The 22,973-nt window shown below is 45.4% G+C and overlaps 1 protein-coding gene across 4 annotated transcripts in view; it reads left to right on the forward strand.

Moving 5' to 3' along the window:
- uba6 (ubiquitin like modifier activating enzyme 6) overlaps nt 1-22,973 on the forward strand; it is a 258,666-nt gene that overhangs the window by 219,648 nt on the left and 16,045 nt on the right. For all 4 annotated transcript variants that reach the window (XM_078214148.1, XM_078214151.1, XM_078214150.1 and 1 more), the window contains 2 exons: nt 30-99; nt 526-597. In XM_078214148.1, coding sequence (XP_078070274.1) covers nt 30-99; nt 526-597 — 142 coding nt within the window. The remainder of the gene's footprint in view (nt 1-29; nt 100-525; nt 598-22,973) is intronic.

A 22,973-nucleotide genomic window follows, 5' to 3' on the forward strand; every position in this document is an offset into this window, starting at 1 on the left:
TATTATTTTCTATTGTCTTATTATTTTAGGCATTACAATTTTATATTAAGTGCTGCAAGACTTTTTGCAAGAATTTACAAGATTCCTTATATGAAACAGGTAGGTCTTAGTTATTAGATAAAAGGTTTTCAACAATTTGCATTTGTATAGCACCTTTGATAATGAACATCCCAAAGCACTTCACAAGGCTAATAAGAGAAAACATCAAAACTGAGCCATTGGACATTCGAACATGTGTCTAAGAGCTTGATTGATTGATTGGATTTTAAGGAGAGACTTCGAGAAAACAAGCAAAGTAAAGATGTTTTGGGATGGAATTCCAGAGCTGAAGGTGTAGTCAGCTTAAACCACAGTCACAATGCAGAAGAAAAGTATAAGGCCAAGGATCAGTCTTTGGGGGGGGTGCCAGACATAACAGTCAAGAAGCAGGATTTACTGTAATACTGTACTGTAATAGAGCCAGGAATTCCAGAGAGAACAAACCACAATTTTTGGGAAGGTATAACTCTGTTTAACTTGTTACAGGACATGTCCAAAGAAACTGTTTCCCAACTACTGTCCAAGGTTGAGATTCCAAAATTCACACCTTCTGCAAAAGTAAGTATTGAATAACAGGTTAGAGCTGAGTTTGGCAAAGGGATTTTTTTAAAGCAATGTTTGCATATGGTATGTTGATGTATTTCAGCACAATAAACCATGGAGCATGATCTAGGAGCTTTTTGTTTCTGTTGTGACTATTGATTTTAAACAAATTCTGTCCTATCACTTTATTGGTCTGTAGCTCTTGTTCTTTTTAAATAGTCCAACATTCATTGAAACTCAAAACCGTTGTGACATTCCTATTTCCAGAATGCAACCAAATTATATATATTATTAGTTTGGAAATCCAGCATGCAAGATTGCCTATTATGCTGTGGTAAATTATATCTATATACGGTTAAAAGACTTGCATGTAACCTATTAAAATTTAGGGTAGCATAGAGTCATACAGCACAGAAATAGGCCCTTCGACCCACCATGTCTTTGCCAACCATCAAATACCAATCTGTACTAATTCCATTTATCAGCACCTGGACCATAGCCAAGCAAATCTTTGGCGATTTAAGTGCTCGACCAGATGTTTCTTAAATGTTGTGAGAGTAGCTGTCTCTACCACCCTCTCAGGCAGCACATTCCATATTTCCACTACCCGCTGCATGAAAATTTGTTTCCTCAGATCCCTTCTCAACCACTTACTCTTCACCTTAAATTTATGTCCTCTGGTCTTGGACACCTCTGCCATGGGGAAAAATTCTTATGATCTACCCTATCTATGCCCCTCATAATTTTGTATACCTCTGAGAGATTCCCCCTCAACTTCCTCTGCTCAAATGAAAACAAACCCAGCCTATCCAGTCTCTCTTCATAGCTGAAAGTTTCCATCACAGGCAACATCCTGGCGAATCTCCTCTGCACCCTCTCTAGTGCAGTCACATCCTTTTGATAGTATGGCAACGAGAACTGAACACAATACTCCATCTATGGCCTAACCAATGTTTTATTAAATTGTACCAAGACCTCCCTGCTCCTATATTCTATGTCCCGGCTAATGAAGGCAAGCATTGCTATGCCTTCTTTACCACCCTATCTACCTGTGTTGCCAGCTTCGGGGATCTATGGACTTGTACACGAGGTTTCTTTGTTCCTCAATACTCCCTAGGTGCAGTTCATTGTGCATATCTTACCCTTATTAGACCTCCCAAAATGCATCACCTCATACTTATCAGTATTAAATTACATCTGGCATTGCTCTGTCCAACTTACAAGCTGATCAATATCCATCTGTAGCCTAAGACTATCCTCCTAACTATCAACAACACCACCAATTGGCCTAGTGGTATTATCATAGAAAGAAATCATAGAAACCCTACAATGCAGAAGGAGGCCATTCGGCCCATTGAATCTGCACTGACAACAATCCTGCCTAGGCCCAATTCCCGTAGCCCCACATATCCCATTAATCCCACTAACCTACGCATCCCGGGACACTAAGGGGCAATTTAGCATGGCCAATGCACCTGCATATCTTTGGGTTGTGGGAGGAAACCAGAGCACCCAGAGGAAACCCACGCAGACACGGGGAGAAAGTGTAAACTCCACGCAGCCAATGAACTAAGCAGGGAATCGAACCTGCATCCCTGGAGCTGTGAGGCAGCAGTGCTAACCACTATGCCGCCGGATTATCGCTAGACTATTAATCCAGAAACTCCGCTAATGTTCTGGGGACCTGGACCTGGATTCTAATCCCACCATGGCAGATGGTGAAATATGAATTCAATTAAAAAGAAAATTGGAATTAAGTATCTACTGATCAGCATGAAACCATTTTTGATTGTCGGAAAACTAATGTACTTTAGGGAAGGAAATCTGCCGTCCTTACCTGGTCTAACCTACATGTGACTTCAGAGCCACAACAATGTGGTTGGCTTTCAACTGCCCTTGGGCTAATTGAACTAGGGATGGGCAATAAATGCTGGTCAGCCAGCGACGACCATGCCCCATGAATGAATAAAACAAAACTTACTAATTATACCTTCTACATTCACATCCAAGTTGTTAATGTATATAACAAACAGCAAGGGTCCCAGCACCGATCCCTGTGGTATGTTGCTGGTCACAGGTTTCCAATCACAAAAGCACTTTTTGGATCCAATTTGCCAACTTAGAATCATAGAATCCCTACAGTGCAGAAGGAGGCCATTCAGCCCATCGAGTTTGCACCGACCACAATCCCACCCATGTCTTATTCCTGTGACCCCTCATAATTACCCTGCTAATACCCGACACTAGGGTTAATTTAACATGATCAATCAACCTAACCTGCACATCTTTGGACTGTGGGAGGAAACCGGGGTGACCGGAGGAAACCCACACAGAGCGAGTGTGCAAACTCCACGCAGACTTGCCTTGGATCCCATTAACTTTAACCTTTTGAACCAGTGTTCCATTTGAAACTTTGTCAAGGGCTTTAATGAAGCCTCTGTAAACCGCATCATCTTCGCAACCGTCATCAATATATTTAATTACCTTTTCAAAAACGTCAATTAAGTTAGTCAGGATCTCCCACCAACAAATCCGTGCATGTTAAATGCAACTAGCAAAAACTCTTGAAAGTTCTTGAAAGTAACAAATTCACCATTCCGATTTGAGCAAATCACATTATTTTTCGAAGTGGTGGCAGATGGCATGATTTGTGGTTCAGACATTAATAGCTGAAAAAGAGGAATTGGAGATGGAATAACAAAGTTACTTGTGACATTAGCAAGTTTTCTAAAAGTAGATAAATAATACAAATATCAGGGTAAGAATTCTGTTGATCATGATGTACATCCATAGACTGAAAGTTTTCTTGGTGGCTTATTTTGCTTGATGTTCCTATTAAAATCTCTTATTCGTGTGGCACTATTAAAAACATCTCAGGGCATATGTGCCAAAATAGATTTTTGTTTGAGTTGTTTTTTTTAAACTTGTGTTCTTGTACTGCAGGAATAAAGAAATAGAGTGCTAACTCCTGAGACCAATACACCATATTGTCTTTAACATAATACAATCAGTTGAACTAATCTATTTGTCAAAAGATTTTTCTCACAAGTATAGGTTTGTTTCGGCCCATGTGACAATGGTTTGAAGTGTTAGTTAATTATCGTGTAGACCAGTACTTGCCTTTAGTCATCGATCAAAGGATAGGCCTTCAGTTTGGAGGCAGTGATTTGGTTGCTTATGAGCTAGAGCCTTTTGAGATTGACAGCTCTCTAGGCAGAAACGTCATCCTGAACTGATCACAGCAATTCAGAATAAGACACACAAGTCTCAGGATATGAACTTTGTGGCCAGCAGGCAAAAAGATCAACTTGGGTTGGAAAAATCTTTTTGATTTATTATTGTCACATGTATTAGCATACAGTGAAAAGTATTGTTTCTTGCATGCTATACAGATAAAGCATACCGTTCATAGAGAAGGAAAGAAGAGAGTACGGAATGTAGTGTTACAGTCATAGCTAGGGTGTAGAGAAATATCAACTTAGTGCGAGGTAGGTCCATTCAAAAGTCTGATGGCAGCAGGGAAGAAGCTGTTTTTGAGTCGGTTGGGATGTGACCTCAGACTTTTGAATTTTTTTCCCGGACAGAAGATGGAAGAGAGTATGTCCAGGTTACATGGGGTCCTTAATTATGCTGGCTGATGTTCCGTGCAGCGAGAAGTGTAGACAGAGTCAGTGGATGGGAGGCTGGTTTGCGTAATGCACTGGGCTTTGTAGTTTCTTGCAGTCTTGGGCAGAGCAGGAGCCATACCAAGCTGTGATGCAACCAGAAAGAATGCTTTCTATGGTGCATCTGTAAAAGTTGGTGAGAAAGAATGAAGACAATTACAGCACAGAAACAGGCCCTTTGGCCCTCCAAGCCTACACTGGCCATGCTGCCCGTCGGAACCTAAACTCCCTACCCTTCCGGGGACCATATCCCTCTATTCCCAGCCTATTCATGTATTTGTCCAGACGCCCCTTAAAAGTCAATATCGTATTTGTTTCCACTACCGCATGGTAGGTTGTTGCATAAGGTTAAATCTCATGGGATTCAGGGTGAGGTTGCTAAATGGATACAAAATTGGCTTGATGACAGAATGTGGAGATGCCGGCGTTGGACTGGGGTGAACACGGTAAGAAGTCTCACAACACCAAGTTAAAGGACTTTGACCTGGTGTTGATGACAGAAGCCAGAGAGGGTGGTTGTAGAGGACTGTTTTTCAAACTGGAGGCCTGTGACCAGCGGTGTGCCTCAGGGATCGGTGCTGGATCCACTGTTATTTATCATTTATATTAATGATTTGGATGAGAATATAGGAGGCATTGTTAGTAAGTTTGCAGATGACACCAGGATTGGTGGCATAGTGGACAGTGAAGAACGTTATCTTGGATTGCAACGGGATCTTGAGCAATTGGGCCAGTAGGCTGATGAATGGCAGATGGAGTTTAATTTAGATAAATGTGAGGTGATGCATTTTGGTAGATTGAACCAGGGCAGGATTTACTCAGTTAATGGTAGGGCATTGGGGAGAGTTACAGAACAAAGAGATCCAGGGGTACAGGTTCATATCTCCTTGAAAGTGGAGTCACAGGTGGAAAGAGTGGTGAAGAAGGCATCCCGCATGCTTGGTTTCCTTGGTCAGAACATTGAATACAGGAGTTGGGACATCTTTGTTGAAATTGTACAAAACATTGGTAATGCCACACTTGGAATACTGTGTACAGTTCTGGTCACCGTATTATAGAAAAGATATTATTAAACTAGAAAGAGTGCAGAAGAGATTTACTAGGATGCTACCGGGACTTGATGGTTTGAGATATAAGGAGAGGCTGTATAGACTGGGACTTTTTTCTCTGGAGCGTAGAAGGCTGAGGGGTGATCTTACGGAGGTCCATAAAATAATGAGGGGCATAGATCAGCTAGATAGTCAATATCTTTTTCCAAAGGTAGGGAAGTCTAAGACTAGTGGGCATAGGTTTAAGGTGGGAGGCGAGAGATACAAAAGTGTCCAGAGGGACAATTTTTTCACACAGAGGGTGGTAAGTGTCTGGAACAAGATGCCAGAGGTAGTAGTAGAAGTGGGTACAATTTTGACTTTTAAAAAGCATTTAGACAGTTACATGGGTAAGATGGGTATAGAGGGATATGGGCCAAATGCGGGCAATTGGGACTAGCTTAGGAGTTTAGAAAAAGGGCGCATGGACAGGTTGGGCCGAAGGGCCTGTTTCCATGCTGTAAACCTCTATGACTCTATCCCCTGGCGTGAGTTCCAGGCATCCACCACCCTCTGTGTAAAAACTTTGCTTGTACATTTGTGTCGAATAAATGGAAACAGTGGAGTAAGTCATCCACTGTGCTGAGTGCTTGTAAATGCACTGTATAAAAAAAGTAGACTGCATTGGGATACCTTTGAACTTGTATAATGTTTGAAATGATACTTGAAACTTGTACATCTGATGTGCTAAGTGTAATTTTACAAGATGTAAATTTTAAACCTTGCCCCTCGCACCATAAACCTATGCCTCCCAGTAATTGACTCTTCCACCTTGGGGAAAAGCTTCTGAATATCCACTCTGTCCATGCCCCTCATAGAAACATAGAAAGCTACAGCACAAAACAGGCCCTTCGGCCCCACAAGTTGTGCCGAACATATCCCTACCATTTAGGCCTAGTCAGCAAACTGACTAATCAAGCCAGTTACATTTTCCTCCAAGTCATTTATATATATTACAAACAGTAAAGGTCCTAGAACTGATCCCTGAGGAATGCCACGAGTCACAGTCCTCCATTCAGAAACGCACCGTTCCACTGCTACCCTCTGTCTTCCATGACCGAGCCAGTTCTGTATCCATCTTGCCAAGTCACTTCTGATCCCGTGCGACTTCACCTGCTGTACCAGTCTGCCATGAGGGATTTGATTTATTATTGTCATGTATTAGTACAGAGTGAAAAGTACTGTTTCTTGCATGCTATGTAGACAAAACATACCGTTCACAGAGAAGGAAACGAGAGAGTGCAGAATGTAGTGTTATAGTCATAGCTAGGGTGCAGAGAAAGATCAACTTACTGCAAGGTAGGTCCGTCAAAAGTCTAATGGCAACAGGGAAGAAACTGTTCTTGAGTCGGTTAGTACGTGACCTCAGGCTTTTGTATCTTTTTCCCAACGGAAAAAGTTGGAAGAGAGAATGTTCGGGGTGCGTGGGGTCCTTAATTATGCTGGCTGCTTTTCCAAGGCAGCGGGAAGTGTAGACAGAGTCAATGGGAGGCTGGTTTGCATGATGGATTGGGCTACATTCATAACCTTTTGTAGTTTCTGGCAGTCATAGAGTCATAGAGGTTTACAGCATGGAAACAGGCCCTTCAGCCCAACCTGTCCATGCTGCCCATTTAAAAAAAAAATCCCTAAGCTAATCCCAATTGCTCGCGTTGTGGCCCATATCCCTCTATACCCATCGTACCCATGTAACTATCTAAATGCTTCTTAAAAGTCTAAATTGTACCCGCCTCTACTACTACCTCTGGCAGTTTGTTCCAGACACCTACCACCCTCTGTGTGAAAAAAATGCCCCTCTGAACACTTTTGTATCTCTCCCCTCTCTCCTTAAACCTATGCCCTCTAGTTTTAGACTCCTCTACCTTTGGGAAAAGATATTGACTATTTAGCAGATCTGTGCCCCTCATTATTTTATAGACCTCGAGAAGATCACCCCTCAGCCTTCAACGCACCAGAGAAAAAAGTTCCAGTCTATCCAGCCTCTCCTTATAACTCAATCCGTCAAGTCCCGGTAGCATCCTAGTGAATCTTTTCTGCACTCTTTCTAGTTTAATAATATCCTTTCTATAACAGGGTGACCAGAATTGCACACAGTATTTCAAGTGTGGCCTTACCGATGTCTTGTACAACTTCAACAAGACATTCCAACTCCTGTATTCAATGTTCTGACCGATCAAACCAAGCATGTCGAATGCCTTCTTCACCACTCTGTCCACCTGTGACTCCACTTTCAAGGAGCTATGAACATGTACCCCTAGATCTCTTTGTTCTGTAACTCTCCCCAGCTTCCTACCATTAACTGAGTAAGCCCTGCCCTGTTTCAATCTACCAAAATGCATCACATTGCATTTGTCTAAATTAAACTCCATCTGCCATTCATCAGCCCACTGGCCCAATTTATCAAGATCCCGTTGCAATTGGAGACAACTTTCTTCGCTGTCCACTATGCCACCAATCTTAGTGTCATCTGCAAACTTACTAACCATGCCTCCTATATTCTCATCCAAATCATTAATATAAATGACAAATAACAGTGGGCCCAGCACTGATCCCTGAGGCGCACCGCTGGTCACAGGCATCCAGTTTGAAAAACAACTCTCTACAACCACTCTCTGGCTTCTGTTAAGAAGCCAATTTTGGTAGCATTTAGATGCCTCACCCTGGATCCCGTGAAATTTAACCTTATGCAACAACCTACCATAGAAACATAATAGAAACATAGAAAACTACAGCACAAAACAGGCCCTTCGGCCCCACAAATTGTGCCAAACATATCCCTACCTTTTAGGCCTATCTATAACCCACCATCCTATTAAGTCCCATGTACTCATCCAGGAGTCTCTTAAAAGACCCTATTGAGTTTGCCTCCACCACCACTGACGGCAGCCAATTCCACTCGCCCACCACCCTCTGTGTGAAAAACTTCCCCCTAACATTTCCCCTGTACCTACCCCACAGCACCTTAAACCTGTGTCCTCTCGTAGCAGCCATTTCCACCCTGGGAAAATGCCTCTGAGAGTCCACCCGATCTATGCCTGTCAACATCTTATATACCTCTATTAGGTCTCCTCTCATCCTACGTCTCTCCAAGGAGAAAAGACCGAGCTCCCTCAGCCTATCCTCATAAGGCATGCCACTCAATCCAGGCAACATCCTTGTAAATCTCCTCTGCACCCTTTCAATCTTTTCCACATCCTTCCTGTAATGAGGCGACCAGAACTGAGCACAGTACTCCAAGTGGGGTCTGACGAGGGTCTTATATAGCTGCATCATTATCCCCGGACTCCTAAACTCAATCCCTCGATTGATAAAGGCCAGCACACCATACGCCTTCTCAACCACCTCCTCCATCTGCGGGGTCGATTTTAGAGTTCTATGGACCCGGACCCCAAGGTCCTTCTGATCCTCTACCGTACTAAGAGTCTTTCCCTTTATATTGTACTACTTCATCCCATTTGACCTACCAAAATGGACCACTACGCATTTATCTGGGTTGAAGTCCATCTGCCACTTCTCCGCCCAGTCTTGCATCCTATCTATGTCCCTCTGTAACTTCTGACATTCCTCCAGACTATCCACAACCCCACCAACCTTCGTGTCATCGGCAAACTTCCCAACCCATCCCTCCACTTCCTCATCCTGGTCATTTATGAAAATGACAAACAGCAAGGGTCCCAGAACAAATCCCTGGGGCACACCACTGGTGACCGACCTCCAATTAGAAAAAGACCCATCTATACACACTCTCTGCCTCCTTTGGGCAAGCCAGTTCTGGACCCACAGGGCAGCAGCCCCTTGGATCCCATGCCGTCTCACTTTTTCTGGAAGCCTTGCATGGGGGACCTTGTCGAACGCCTTGCTAAAATCCATATAAACCACATCTACCGCTTTCCCTTAGTCAACGTGTTTAGTCACATTTTCGAAGAACTCCACCAGACTCGTAAGGCACGATCTACCATGTGGTATGTTGTCAAAGGCCTTGCTAAAGTCCATGTTGACAACATCAACTGCACTGCCCTCATCTACCTTCTTGGTTACCCCTTCAAAAAACTCAATCGAATTTTTGAGACACGACTTTCCACTAACAAAGCTATGCTGACTGTCCCTAATTAGTCCTTGCGTCTCTAAATGCCTGTAGATCCTGTCTCTCAAAATACCTTCCAAGAATTTACCTACCACAGATGTGAGGCTCACTGGCCTGTAGTTAATACGTAGAACATAGAACAGTACAGCACAGAACAGGCCCTTCGGTCCACGATGTTGTGCCGAGCTTTATCTGAAACCAAGATCAAACTATCCCACTCTCTATCATCCTGGTGTGCTCCATGTGCCTATCCAATAACCGCTTAAATGTTCCTAAAGTGTCTGACTCCACTATCACTGCAGGCAGTCCATTCCACACCCCAACCACTCTCTGCGTAAATAACCTACCTCTGATATCCTTCCTATATCTCCCACCATGAACCCTATAGTTATGCCCCCTTGTAATAGCTCCATGCACCCGAGGAAATAGTCTTTGAACGTTCACGCTATCTATCTCCTTCATCATTTTATAAACCTCTATTAAGTCTCTCCTCAGCCTCCTCCGCTCCAGAGAGAACAGCCCTCGCTCCCTCAACCTTTCCTCATAAGACCTACCCTCCAAACCAGGCAGCATCCTGGTAAATCTCCTCTGCACTCTTTCCAGCGCTTCCACATCCTTCTTATAGTGAGGTGACCAGAACTGCACACAATATTCCAAATGTGGTCTCACCAATGTCCTGTACAGTTGCAGCATAACCCCACGGCTCTTAAACTCCAACCCCCTGTTAATAAAAGCTAACACACTATAGGCCTTCTTCACGGCTCTATCCACTTGAGTGGCAACCTTTAGAGATCTGTGGATATGGACCCCACGATCTCTCTGTTCCTCCACAGTCTTCAGGACCCTACCTTTGACCCTGTAATCCACATTTAAATTAGTCCTACCAAAGTGAATCACCTCACATTTATCAGGGTTAAACTCCATTTGCCATTTTTCAGCCCAGCTTTGCATCCGATCTATGTCTCTTTGCAGCCTACAACAGCCCTCCACCTCATCCACTACTCCACCAATCTTGATGCCATCAGCAAATTTACTGATCCACCCTTCAGCCCCCTCCTCTAAGACATTAATAAAAATCACAAAGAGCAGAGGACCAAGCACTGATCCCTGTGGCACTCCGCTCGCAACCTGCCTCCAGTCCGAAAATTTTCCATCCACCACCACCCTCTGTCTTCGATCAGATATGATGTGGAGATGCCGGCGTTGGACTGGGGTAAACACAGTAAGAAGTTTAACAACACCAGGTTAAAGTCCAACAGGTTTATTTGGTAGCAAAAGCCACACAAGTGTGGCTTTTGCTACCAAATAAATAAACCTGTTGGACTTTAAGCTGGTGTTGTTAAACTTCTTACTTCGATCAGATAGCCAGTTACCTATCCAATCGGCCAACTTTCCCTCTATCCCACACCTCCTTACTTTCATCGTAAGCCGACCATGGGGGACCTTATCAAACGCCTTACTAAAATCCATGTATATGACATCAACTGCCCTACCTTCATCAACACACTTAGTTACCTCCTCAAAAAATTCAATCAAATTTGTGAGGCACGACTTGCCCTTCACGAATCTGTGCTGACTATCCCGGATTAATCCGCATCTTTCTAAATGGTCATAAATCCCATCCCTAAGGACCTTTTCCATCAATTTATCAACCACCGAAGTAAGACTAACTGGCCTCTAATTACCAGGGTCATTTCTATTCCCTTTCTTAAACAGAGGAACAACATTCGCCACTCTCCAGTCCTCTGGCACCATCCCCGTGGACAGTGAGGACCCAAAGATCAAAGCCAAAGGCTCTGCAATCTCATCCCTTGCCTCCCAAAGAATCCTAGGATATATTTCATCAGGCCCAGGGGACTTATCGACCTTCAGTTTATTCAAAACTGCCAGTACATCCTCCCTCCGAACAACTATTTCCTCCAGCCTATTAGCTTGTAACACCTTCTCTTCCTCAAAAACATGGTCCCTCTCCTTGGTGAACACTGAAGAAAAGTATTCATTCATCACCTCGCCTATCTCTACTGACTCCATACACAAGTTCCCACTACTGTCCTTGACCGGCCCTAACCTCACCTTGGTCATTCTTTTATTCCTCACATAAGAGTAAAAAGCCTTGGGGTTTTCCTTGATCCGACCTGCCAAGGACTTCTCATGTCCCCTCCTAGCTCTCCTAAGCCCCTTTTTGAGCTCATTCCTTGCTAACTTGTAACCCTCAATCAAGCCATCTGAACCTTGTTTCCTCATCCCTACATAAGCGTCCCTCTTCCTTTTCACAAGACATTCCACCTCTTTCGTGAACCATGGTTCCCTCACTCGGCCATTTCCTCCCTGCCTGACAGGGACATGCCTATCAAGGACACCCAGTATTTGTTCCTTGAAAAAGTTCCATTTTTCATTAGTGCCTTTCCCTGACAGTTTCTGTTTCCATCTTATGCCCCCTAGTTCCCAGGCTTTTCCCTGCAGCCCTTTTTAAACAAAGGTACAACATTTGCCACACTCCAATCTTCAGGCACCTCACTCGTGACTATCGATGATTCAAATCTCTCGGCTAGGGGACCCGCAATTCCCTCCCTAGCCTCCCACAATGTCCTGGGATACACTTCATCAGGTCCCGGGGATTTATCTACCTTGATGCGCTTGATGCTCCTGTCTTGGCAAAGCAGGAGCCATACCAAGCTGTGATGCAACCGGAAAGAATGCTTTCTATGGTTCATCTGTAAAAGTTTGTGTGAATCGTAGCTGACATGCCAAATTTCCTTAGTCTTCTGAGAAAGTTGAGGCGTAGGTGGGCTTTCTTAACTATTGTGTCGGCATTGCGGGACCAGGACAGGTAGTTGGTGATCTGGACACCTAAAATCCTGAAGCTCTCGACCATTTCTACTTCATCCCCGTTGATGTAGACAGGGGCGTGTTCTCCACTACGCTTCCTGAAGTCGATGACAATCTCCTTCGTTTTATTGATATTGAGGGAGACATGATTGTTGCCACACCAGTTCACCAGATTCTCTATCTCATTCCTATACTCTGTCTTGTCACTGATATCCGGCCGCCTACGGTGGTGTCATCAGCAAACTTGAAAATTGAGTTGGAGGGGAATGAGGAGTATAGTAGGAGGCTGAGAATATAGTCTTGTGGGACACCGGTGTTGAGGATGATTGTGGATGAGGTGGTGTTGCCTATCCTTACTGATTGTGGTCTGTAGGTTATGAAGTTCAGGATCCAGTTGCAAAGGGAAGAGCCGAGACCCATGCCACGGAGTTTGGAGATGTGTTTTGTATGAATAATGGTGTTGAATAAATAGGAGTCTGACATGGGTGTCTTTGCTACCTCGGTATTCCAGGGTTGAATGCAGGGCCAGGGAGATGGTGTCTGCTGTGGACCTGTTGCGGCGGGCGGTAGGCGAACTGTAGTGGATCCAGGCAGTCCGGGAGGCTGGAGTTGATTCGTGCCATGACTAACCTTTCAAATCACTTCATAATGATGGATGTCAGAGCCACCAGACGATAGTCATTAAGGCATGCTGCTTGGCTTTTCTTTGGTACTTTGACCTTTTCAAAGGCCTTACTGAAGTCCATATAGACAGCATCCACTGCCCTACCCTCATCAATCATCTTCGTCACTTCCTCGAAAAACTTGATCAAGTTAGTGAGACATGACCTCCCCTTCACAAGACCATGTTGCATCTCGCTAATACATCCACTTATTCCCAAGTGGGAGTAAATCCTGTCTCGAAGAATCCTCTCCAATAATATCCCTACCACTGATGTAAGGCTCACCAGCCTGTAATTCCCTGGATTAACCCTTGCTACTACTCTTAAACAAAGGAAAAACATTGGCTATTCTCCAATCCTCTGGGATCTCCCCTGTCGCCAGTGAGGATACAAAGATTTCTCTCAAGCCCCCGGCAATTTCCTCCCTTGCCTCTCTCAATATTCTGGGGCCTATCCCATCAGGCCCTGAGCACTTGTTTACCTTAATGTATTTCAAGATCCCCAGTATCACCTCCTTTTTGATCTCAACATGACCCAAACTATCTGCACACCCTTCCCCAGACTCATCATCCACCAAGTCCTTCTCTTTGGTGAATACTGATGCAAAATACTCATTTAATACCTCGCCCATTTCCTCTGGCTCCACGCATAGAACATAGAACATTACAGCGCAGTACAGGTCCTTTGGCCCTCGATGTTGCGCCGACCTGTGAAACCAATCTAAAGCCCATCCAACCTACACTATTCCAATATCATCCATATGTTCATCCAATGACCATTTAAATGCCCTTAATGTTGGCAAGTCCACTACTGCTGCAGGCAGGGCATTCCACGCCCTTAATACTCTCTGAGTAAGGAACCTACCTCTGACATCTGTCCTATATCTATCACCCCTCAACTTAAAGCTATGTCCCCACGTGCTAGCCATCACCATCCGAGCAAAAAGGCTCTCACTGTCCACCCTATCTAATCCTCTGATCATCTTTTATGCCTCTATTAAGTCACCTCTTAACCTTCTTCTCTCTAACGAAAACAACCTCAAGTCACTCAGCCTTTCCTCATAAGAACTTCCCACCATACCAGGCAACATCCTGGTAAATCTCCTCTGCACCCTTTCCAATGCTTCCACATCCTATAATGCGGCGACTAGAACTGTACGCAATACTCCAAGTGCGGCTGTACCAGAGATTTGTATAGCTGCAACATGACCTCATGGCTCCGAAACTCAATCCCTCTACCAATAAAAGCTAACACACCGTACGCCTTCTTAACAACCCTATCAACCTGGGTGCCAACTTTCAGGGATCTATGCACATGGACACCGAGATCTCCCTGTTCATCCACACTACCAAGTATCTTACCATTAGCCCAGTACTCTGTATTCCTGTTACTCCTTCCAAAGTGAATCACCTCACACTTTTCCACATTAAACTCCATTTGCCACCTCTCAGCCCAGCTCTGCAGCTTGTCTATGTCCCTCTGTAACCTGCAAAATCCTTCTGCACTGTCCACAACTCCACCGACTTTAGTGTCATCCGCAAATATACTAACCCATTCTTCTATGCCCTCATCCAGGTCATTTATAAAAATGACAAACAGCAGTGGTCCCAAAACAGATCCTTGTGGTACACCACTAGTAACTGAACTCCAGGATGAACATTTCCCATCAACCACCATCCTCTGTCTTCTTACAGCCAGTCAATTTCTGATCCAAACCGCTAAATCACCCTCAATCCCATGCCTCCGTATTTTCTGCAATAGCTTACCATGGGGAACCTTATCAAACACTTTACTGAAATCCATATACACTACATCAACTACTTTACCCTTATCCACCTCTTTGGTCACCTTCTCAAAGAACTCAATAAGGTTTGTGCGGCACGACCTACCCTTCACAAAACCATATTGACTATCCCTAATCAAATTATTCCGTTCTAGATGATTATAAATCCTATCTCTTATAATCCTTTCCAAAACTTTGCCCACAACAGAAGTAAGGCTCACTGGTCTATAATTACCAGGGTTGTCTCTACTCCCCTTCTTGAACAAGGGGACAACGGGCCTGATTTTACCATTTTGAGTCTAAGTGCCGAATCTGGGCGTCAAATAGATCCGAGCCTGGAATCCTCTTTCCAGCGCGCCCATACTCTTTTTGCCAGCTCCGGTCTGATTTGCGCTGTGGGTGGGGTTTAGCGCTGCCGGACCGATCAGAGCTCTGAACTGCGCAAGTGCAGTTCGAAAAAAAATCCGAAGCAGCGTGCCCGGGTGGGGAGAAAATAGCAGAGAGAGCAGCTCTCTGACCCAGATCATCTGGGGGGGCGGGGGCGGGACCCAGATCACCCTCTTGGGGTGGGGGAGGTGGGAGGAGGAGAGGGGGTGGGACCCACATCACCCTCTGGGGGGGGGGGGGGGGGGAGGAGAGGGGGCGGGACCCAGATCACCCTCTTGGGGGGGGGAGGGTGGGAGGAGGAGAGGGGGTGTGACGGGTCCATCTGGCTCACCAAGTCAGTTACAATACTGCGTTCAGCATCTACTGAACCATCTTGGATACAAAGGATAATGGCATTAGGGTTCTGCATGTAAGCCTTGCTTATGCTAAAAATTATATCCTTGGTGTCGGCAGCCATTCCTGATGTTACAGTACTGATAACACCAGGAAGATCGACCAGTACCATTCATTATCCTTTGTATCCAAGATGGTTCAGTAGATGCTGTACGCAGTATTGTCACTGACTTGGTGAGCCAGATGGACCCACAAGGCAGAAGGACCATCTTTGTGTTGACCAAAGTGGATCTAGCTGAGGAACTTACAGCTTATCTTGCTAACGGAAGGATGGTGGAGGGAGACCAGCGATTGAGGTAGGTTGGGGGTGTGCTCTGCTGAGGGGGGCCTGCCTTCCAGGGGGGTCTGATCCCGTGGGGGGGGGGGGGGGTCTGTCGGAGTGGTTGGGGGGGGGGTTGTGGGGGGTCTGCCGGGGTGGTTAGTGGGGGGGGACTGCGAAGGATGGTCGAGGAGGATGGTGACTTCACAAGGGCAGAGAGGGCTTCAGGGGTTCCCCTGCAGAATAGAAATCCGCTTCGGACTTTTATTCTGCAGGTCGCTAAAAGCGTGGATCCGGAACGGGCCAGAAGACGGTAAAGTGGGGTTGGGCGCGCGGTTCATTAAGGCGATTTAAATCCATGCTAATGCATTTAAATCGTTGGGCCGCCCGAGGCTAGACCCGCGCCCGAATCGGGTGTCGGTAAAGCCGCGGTCTGCTCAGAATCGGGTGCAGATCGCGGTATAGGCCTGACGTCCAACTTTTGCGCTAAGTTTTGGTAAAATTGGGCCCAACATTTGCTATCCTCCAGTCTTCTGGCACTATTCCTGTAGACAATGACGACATAAAGACCAAAGCCAAAGGCTCTGCAATCTCCTCCCTAGCCTCCCAGAGAATCCTAGGATAAATCCCATCCAGCCCAGGGGACTTAACTATTTTCACACTTTCCAGAATTGCTAACACCTCCTCCTTATGAACCTCAATCCCATCTAGTCTAATAGCCTGTATCTCCGTATTCTCCTCAACAACATTGTCTTTTTCCTGTGTGAATACTGACGAGAAATATTCATTTAGTTGCTCTCCTATCTCTTCGGACTCCACGCACAACTTCCCGCTACTGTCCTTGACTGGCCCTAATCTTACCCTAGTCATTCTTTTATTCCTGACATACCTTTAGAAAGCTTTAGGGTTTTCCTTGATCCTACCTGCCAAAGACTTCTCATGTCCCCTCCTGGCTCTTTAGGTCCTTCCTGGCTAACTTGTAACTCTCAAGCGCCCTAACTGAGCCTTCACGTCTCATCTTTACATCAGTCTCCTTCTTCCTCTTCATAAGAGATTCAACTTCTTTAGTAAACCACGGTTCCCTCGCTCGACCACTTCCTCCCTGCCTGACAGGTGCATACTTATCAAGGACACGCAGTAGCTGTTCCTTGAACAAGCTCCACATTTCAATTGTGCCCATCCCCTGCAGTTTCCTTCCACCTCCTATGCATCCTAAATCTCGCCTAATCGTATCATAATTTCCTTTCCCCCAGCTATAACTCTTGCCCTGCGGTATATACCTATCCCTTTCCATCGCTAAAGTAAACGTAACCGAATTGTGGTCACTATCACCAAAGTGCTCACCTACCTCCAAATCTAACACCTGGCCTGGTTCATTACCCAGTACCAAATCTAATGTGGCCTCGCCTCTTGTTGGCCTATCTACATACTGTGTCAGGAAACCCTCCTGCACACATTGGACAAAAACTGACCCATCTAAAGTACTCGAACTATTGCATAGATTCCTTCCTCTCTCCTTGAGTGGGCCAACCCTCTCTCTGGCTACCTTCTTGGGGGAGTCCAGAACCAGGGGTATCAGTCTGAGGATACAGGGTAGACCTTTTAGAATGGAGATGAGGAGACATTTCTTCACCCAAAGAGTGGTGAGCCTGTGGAATTCATCACCACGAGAAGTGGTTGATGCCAAAATATTGAATGTATTCAAGAGGCGGCTAGATATAGCACTTGGGGCGAATGGGATCAAAAGTTATGGGGAGAAAGCAGGATTAGGCTACTGAGTTGGATGATCAGCCATGGTCGTAATCAATGGTGGAGCAGGCTAAAAGGGCCAAATGACCTCCTCCTGCTCCTATCTTCTACGTTTCTATGTTCTGTTCTTTATATGTGTGTAAAAAGCCTTAAGATTTTCCTTAATCCTGCTGGCCAATGACTTTTCGTGACCCCTTTTAGCCCTCCTGACTCATTGCTTAAGTTTCTTTCTACTTTCCTGTATCCCACACTTGCTTCATGTGTTCCCAGCCTCCTAGCCTTGAAAAATACTTCCTTTTTCTCTTTGACTAACTCAATATCTCTCGTTATCCAAAGTTCCCAAAACTTGCCATACTTATCCTTCATCCTTAAGTGCTGGTTTTGAATTTCTATCACCTTACACTTGAATGCCTCCCACGTGCCAGATGTCAGATGCCAGTCCAAAGATGTGCGGGTTAGGTTGATTGGCCAGGTTAAAAAAAAAAAATTGCCCCTTAGAGTCCTGGGATGCGTAGGTTAGAGGGATTAGCGGGTAAAATTAGCGGGTAAAAAAAAGGGATTAGCGGGTAGGGCCTGGGTGGGATTGTGGTCGGTGCAGACTCGATGGGCCGAATGGCCTCCTTCTGCACTGTAGGGTTTCTATGATTCTATGTTGATTTGCCCTTAAACATCTGCCCCCTGCCTAATATTATTGTAATTAGCCTTCCCCCAGTTTAGCACCTTCGCCTGAGGACTACACTTATCTTTATCCATCAGTTCCTTAAAGCTTACTGAATTGTGGTCACAGTTCCCAAACTGCTCCCCTACTGAAACGTCGACCACCTGCCAGGCTTGTTCCCCAATACCAGGTCCAGTACGGCCCCTTCGCTAGTTGGACTATCTACATACTGTTTCAAGAAGCCCTCCTGGATGCTCCTTGCAAACTCTGCCCCATCCATAGTGCCCCTAGCACTAAGTACCAGTCAATATAGGGGAAGTTAAAATCACCCACTACAACTGTTACTTTTGCACCTTGCCAAAATCTGCTACATATCTGTTCCTATGTCTCCCGCTGGCCGTTGGGAGGCCTATAGTAAACCCCCAACATTGTGACTACATAGAACATCGAAAAGCTACAGCACAAACAGGCCCTTCGGCCCACAAATTGCGCCGAACAATTTCCTTACCTTCTCGGCTCATCTATAACCCTCTATCTTACTAACCTCCATGAGCCTATTCAAAAGTCTCTTAAAAGACTCCATCGAATCCGCTTCCACCTCTACTACCGGCAGCCGATTCCACACACCCACCACCTTCTGCACTAGAAAGCTTTAGATTGGCTAAGAGGGAGTTGAAGAGCGAGCTTAGAAGGGCTAAAAGGGGACATGAGAAGACTTTGGCGGATAGGGTTAAAGAGAATCCTAAGGCGTTCTATAGGTATGTCAAGAACAGAAGGTTGGTTAGGGCAAGTTTAGGGCCAGTTATAGATGGCAGAGGGAAGTTATGTGTGGAACCGGAGGAGATTGGTGAAGCATTGAACCAATATTTCTCTTCGGTGTTCACGCAAGGGGACATGAATATAGCTGAGGAGGACACTGGGTTGCAAGGGAGTAGAATAGACAGTATTACAGTTGATAAGGAGGATGTGCAGGATATTCTGGAGGGTCTGAAAATAGATAAATCCCCTGGTCCGGATGGGATTTATCCAAGGATTCTCTGGGAGGCAAGAGAAGTGATTGCAGAGCCTCTGGCTCTGATCTTCAGGTCGTCGTTGGCCTCTGGTATAGTACCAGAAGATTGGAGGTTAGCGAATGTTGTCCCATTGTTTAAGAAGGGGAACAGAGACTTCCCCGGGAATTATAGACCGGTGAGTCTCACTTCTGTTGTCGGCAAGATGTTGGAAAAAATTATAAGGGATAGGATTTATAGTTATTTGGAGAGTAATGAATTGATAGGTGATAGTCAGCATGGTTTTGTGGCAGGTAGGTCGTGCCTTACTAACCTTATTGAGTTTTTTGAGAAAGTGACCAAGGAGGTGGATGGGGGCAAGGCAGTGGACGTGGTATATATGGATTTTAGTAAGGCGTTTGATAAGGTTCACCATGGTAGGCTTCTGCAGAAAATGCAGATGTATGGGATTGGGGGTGATCTAGGAAATTGGATCAGGAATTGGCTAGCGGATAGGAAACAGAGGGTGGTGGTTGATAGTAAATATTCATCATGGAGTGCGGTTACAAGTGGTGTACCTCAGGGATCTGTTTTGGGGCCACTGCTGTTTGTAATATTTATTAATGATCTGGATGAGGGTATAGTTGGGTGGATTAGCAAATTTGCTGATGACACCAAAGTCGGTGGTGTGGTAGACAGTGAGGAAGGGTGTCGTAGTTTGCAGGAAGACTTAGACAGGTTGCAAAGTTGGGCCGAGAGGTGGCGGATGGAGTTTAATGCGGAGAAGTGTGAGGTAATTCACTTTGGTAGGAATAACAGATGTGTTGAGTATAGGGCTAACGGGAGGACTTTGAATAGTGTGGAGGAGCAGAGGGATCTAGGTGTATGTGTGCATAGATCCCTGAAAGTTGGGAATCAAGTAGATAAGGTTGTTAAGAAGGCATATGGTGTCTTGGCGTTTATTGGTAGGGGGATTGAATTTAGGAGTCGTAGCGTTATGTTGCAACTGTACACAACTCTGGTGCGGCCGCACTTGGAGTACTGTGTGCAGTTCTGGTCCCCACATTACAGGAAGGATGTGGAGGCTTTGGAGAGGGTGCAGAGGAGGTTTACCAGGATGTTGCCTGGTATGGAGGGGAGATCCTATGAGGAGAGGCTGAGGGATTTGGGATTGTTTTCGCTGGAAAGGCGGCGGCTAAGAGGGGATCTTATTGAAACATATAAGATGATTAGAGGTTTAGATAGGGTGGATAGTGATAGCCTTTTTCCTCTGATGGAGAAATCCAGCACGAGGGGGCATGGCTTTAAATTGAGGGGGGGTAGTTATAGAACCGATGTCAGGGGTAGGTTCTTTACCCAGAGGGTGGTGAGGGATTGGAATGCCCTGCCAGCATCAGTAGTAAATGCGCCTAGTTTGGGGGCGTTTAAGAGATCCGTAGATAGGTTCATGGACGAAAAGAAATTGGTTTAGGTTGGAGGGTCACAGTTTTTTTTTTTAACTGGTCGGTGCAACATCGTGGGCCGAAGGGCCTGTTCTGCGCTGTAATGTTCTATGTTCTATGTTCTGAGTGAAAAACTTACCCCTAACATCTCCTCTATACCTACTCCCCAGCACCCTAAACCTGTGGCCTTTCGTGACAACCATTTCAGCCCTGGGTAAAAGCCTCTGAGAATCCACTCTATCAATACCTCTCAACATCTTATACACCTCTATCAGGTCACCTCTCATCCTTCGCCTCTCCAAGGAGAATAGACCTAGCTCTCTCAACCTATCCTCATAAGGCATACCACTTAATCCCGGCAACATCCTCGTAAATCTCCTCTGCACCCGTTCTATGGCTCCCACATCCTTTCTGTAATGAGGCGACCAGAACTGGGCGCAGTACTCCAGGTGGGGTCTGACCAGGGTCCTATACAGCTGCAGCATTATCTCCCGATTTCAAACTCAATTCCTCTATTGATGAAGGCCAGTATTCCATACGCCTTCTTAACCACATCTTCCTATTCCTGAGCTCTACCCATATTGCCTTGCTGTATGGGCCCTCCGAGGTGTCCTCCCGCAGTACAGCTGTGATATTTCTCCTTTAACCAGTAGTAAAATTCCCTCACCCCTTTTACACCCCCCTCTATCCCGCCTGAAACATCTGTATCCTGGAACATTAAGCTGCCAAACCTCTCCTTCCCTTAACCAAGTCTCTGTAATGGCAACAACATCATAGTTCCAAGTACTAATCCAAGCTCTAAGTTCACCTGCCTTATCTGTGACACTTCTTGCATTGAAACAAATGCACTTCAGTCCACCAGACCCTCTTTGATCAGCAACCACACCCTGCCTGCTCTTCCTCTGAATCTTACTGGCCCTACTCTCTCGGTCCCCTTCAGTTAATTCTTTGCTTTAGTTCTTCCCCCCCCCCCCCCCCCCAGCCAAATTAATTTAAGTCCTCCGGTGTGACACTAGCAAAGCTCCCAGCCAGAATATTTATGCCCCTCCAGTTTGGATGCAACCCCCTGTCCTCCTTGTACAGGTCCCATCTGCCCCAGAAGAGATCCCAATGTTTCAGATATCTGAAACCATCCCTCCAACACCAGCTGTTTAGCCACAAGTTGAGCTGTACTATCTTCCTATTTCTAGCCTCATTGGCACGTGGCACAGGGAGTAATCCTGAGATTGTAACCCTCGAGGTCCTGCTTTTTAACTTTCTACCTAACTCCCTAAACTGCTCCTGCAGGACCTCATCACTCTTCCTACCCATGTCATTAGTACCAGTATGTACCACGACCTGTTCACCCTCTCCCTTCAGAATGCTTTCTGCCCGTTCAGAGACATCCTGGACCCTAGCACCAGGGAGGCAACATACCATCCTGGAGTCTCTTTCACATCCACAGAAGCGCCTATCTGTACCCCTAACTATTGAGTCCTCTATAACTATTGCTCTATTGTTCTTTGTCCCTCTATGTTTAACAACAGAGCCAGCCGTAGTGCCACTGCTCTGGCTGCTGCTGCTGTTATCCCCTGATGGGCCATCCCCCCAACAGTATCCAAAACAGTATACTTGTTAGAGAGCGGGACGACCACAGGGAATTCCTGCACTGACTGCCTGCCCCTTCTAGCGGTCACCCATCTATCTACCTACACCTTGCATGTCACTACCGCTAAAACTCCTGTCTATGACGCTTTCCACCACCTTCATGCTCCTAAGTGCATCCAACTGCTGCTCCAATCTATCCATACGGTCTGTGAGGAGCTGTAATTGGGTGCACTTCCTGCAGATGTAGTCGTCCAAGACACTGGACGTACCACGTATCTCCCACATCTCACAAGTGCAGCACTTAACCCCAGTGACTGACATTTCTATCACCAATTAAATTATTTAAGAAAATTTATTAAACTCTTACCTTCACTTATTGCTGTAGATACCCGAGTAGGTCTTTATATACTTACCTCCTCAGGATGCTCTCTGGATCTCTCCCTCTTTAATTACCACACTGCTCCAAATGACCAAGTTCCAATCCCACTCTGGCTGTCTCACTCAGACTGTCTCCCACTCACGTGCACAAAGAAACCTGAAACAATTTAGTTAGAAAGAGTTAAATTGATAACCACTTTTATGTATTACAGCTTCTCTTTGGAGCAGTATCAGTAAAGAATCTTTATTTGAAGTGTAGTAAATGTTTCATTCTAATGTAAAAGTAGACTCTGCATAATGAACAATTCAATTTTGTAGGCCCCAAAAATCATGTTTTTGAATGTACTCTGCTTATAAGTCAACCTTTTCCTGCCTCCTGTCCAACCAAATCTTTTAGTCATGATTTCCTGTATTTTATTAGTAGTCTGCCTCAGTTTT

Source organism: Mustelus asterias, chromosome 6 (genome assembly GCF_964213995.1).
Source record: "Mustelus asterias chromosome 6, sMusAst1.hap1.1, whole genome shotgun sequence".
Lineage (NCBI taxonomy): Eukaryota > Metazoa > Chordata > Chondrichthyes > Carcharhiniformes > Triakidae > Mustelus > Mustelus asterias.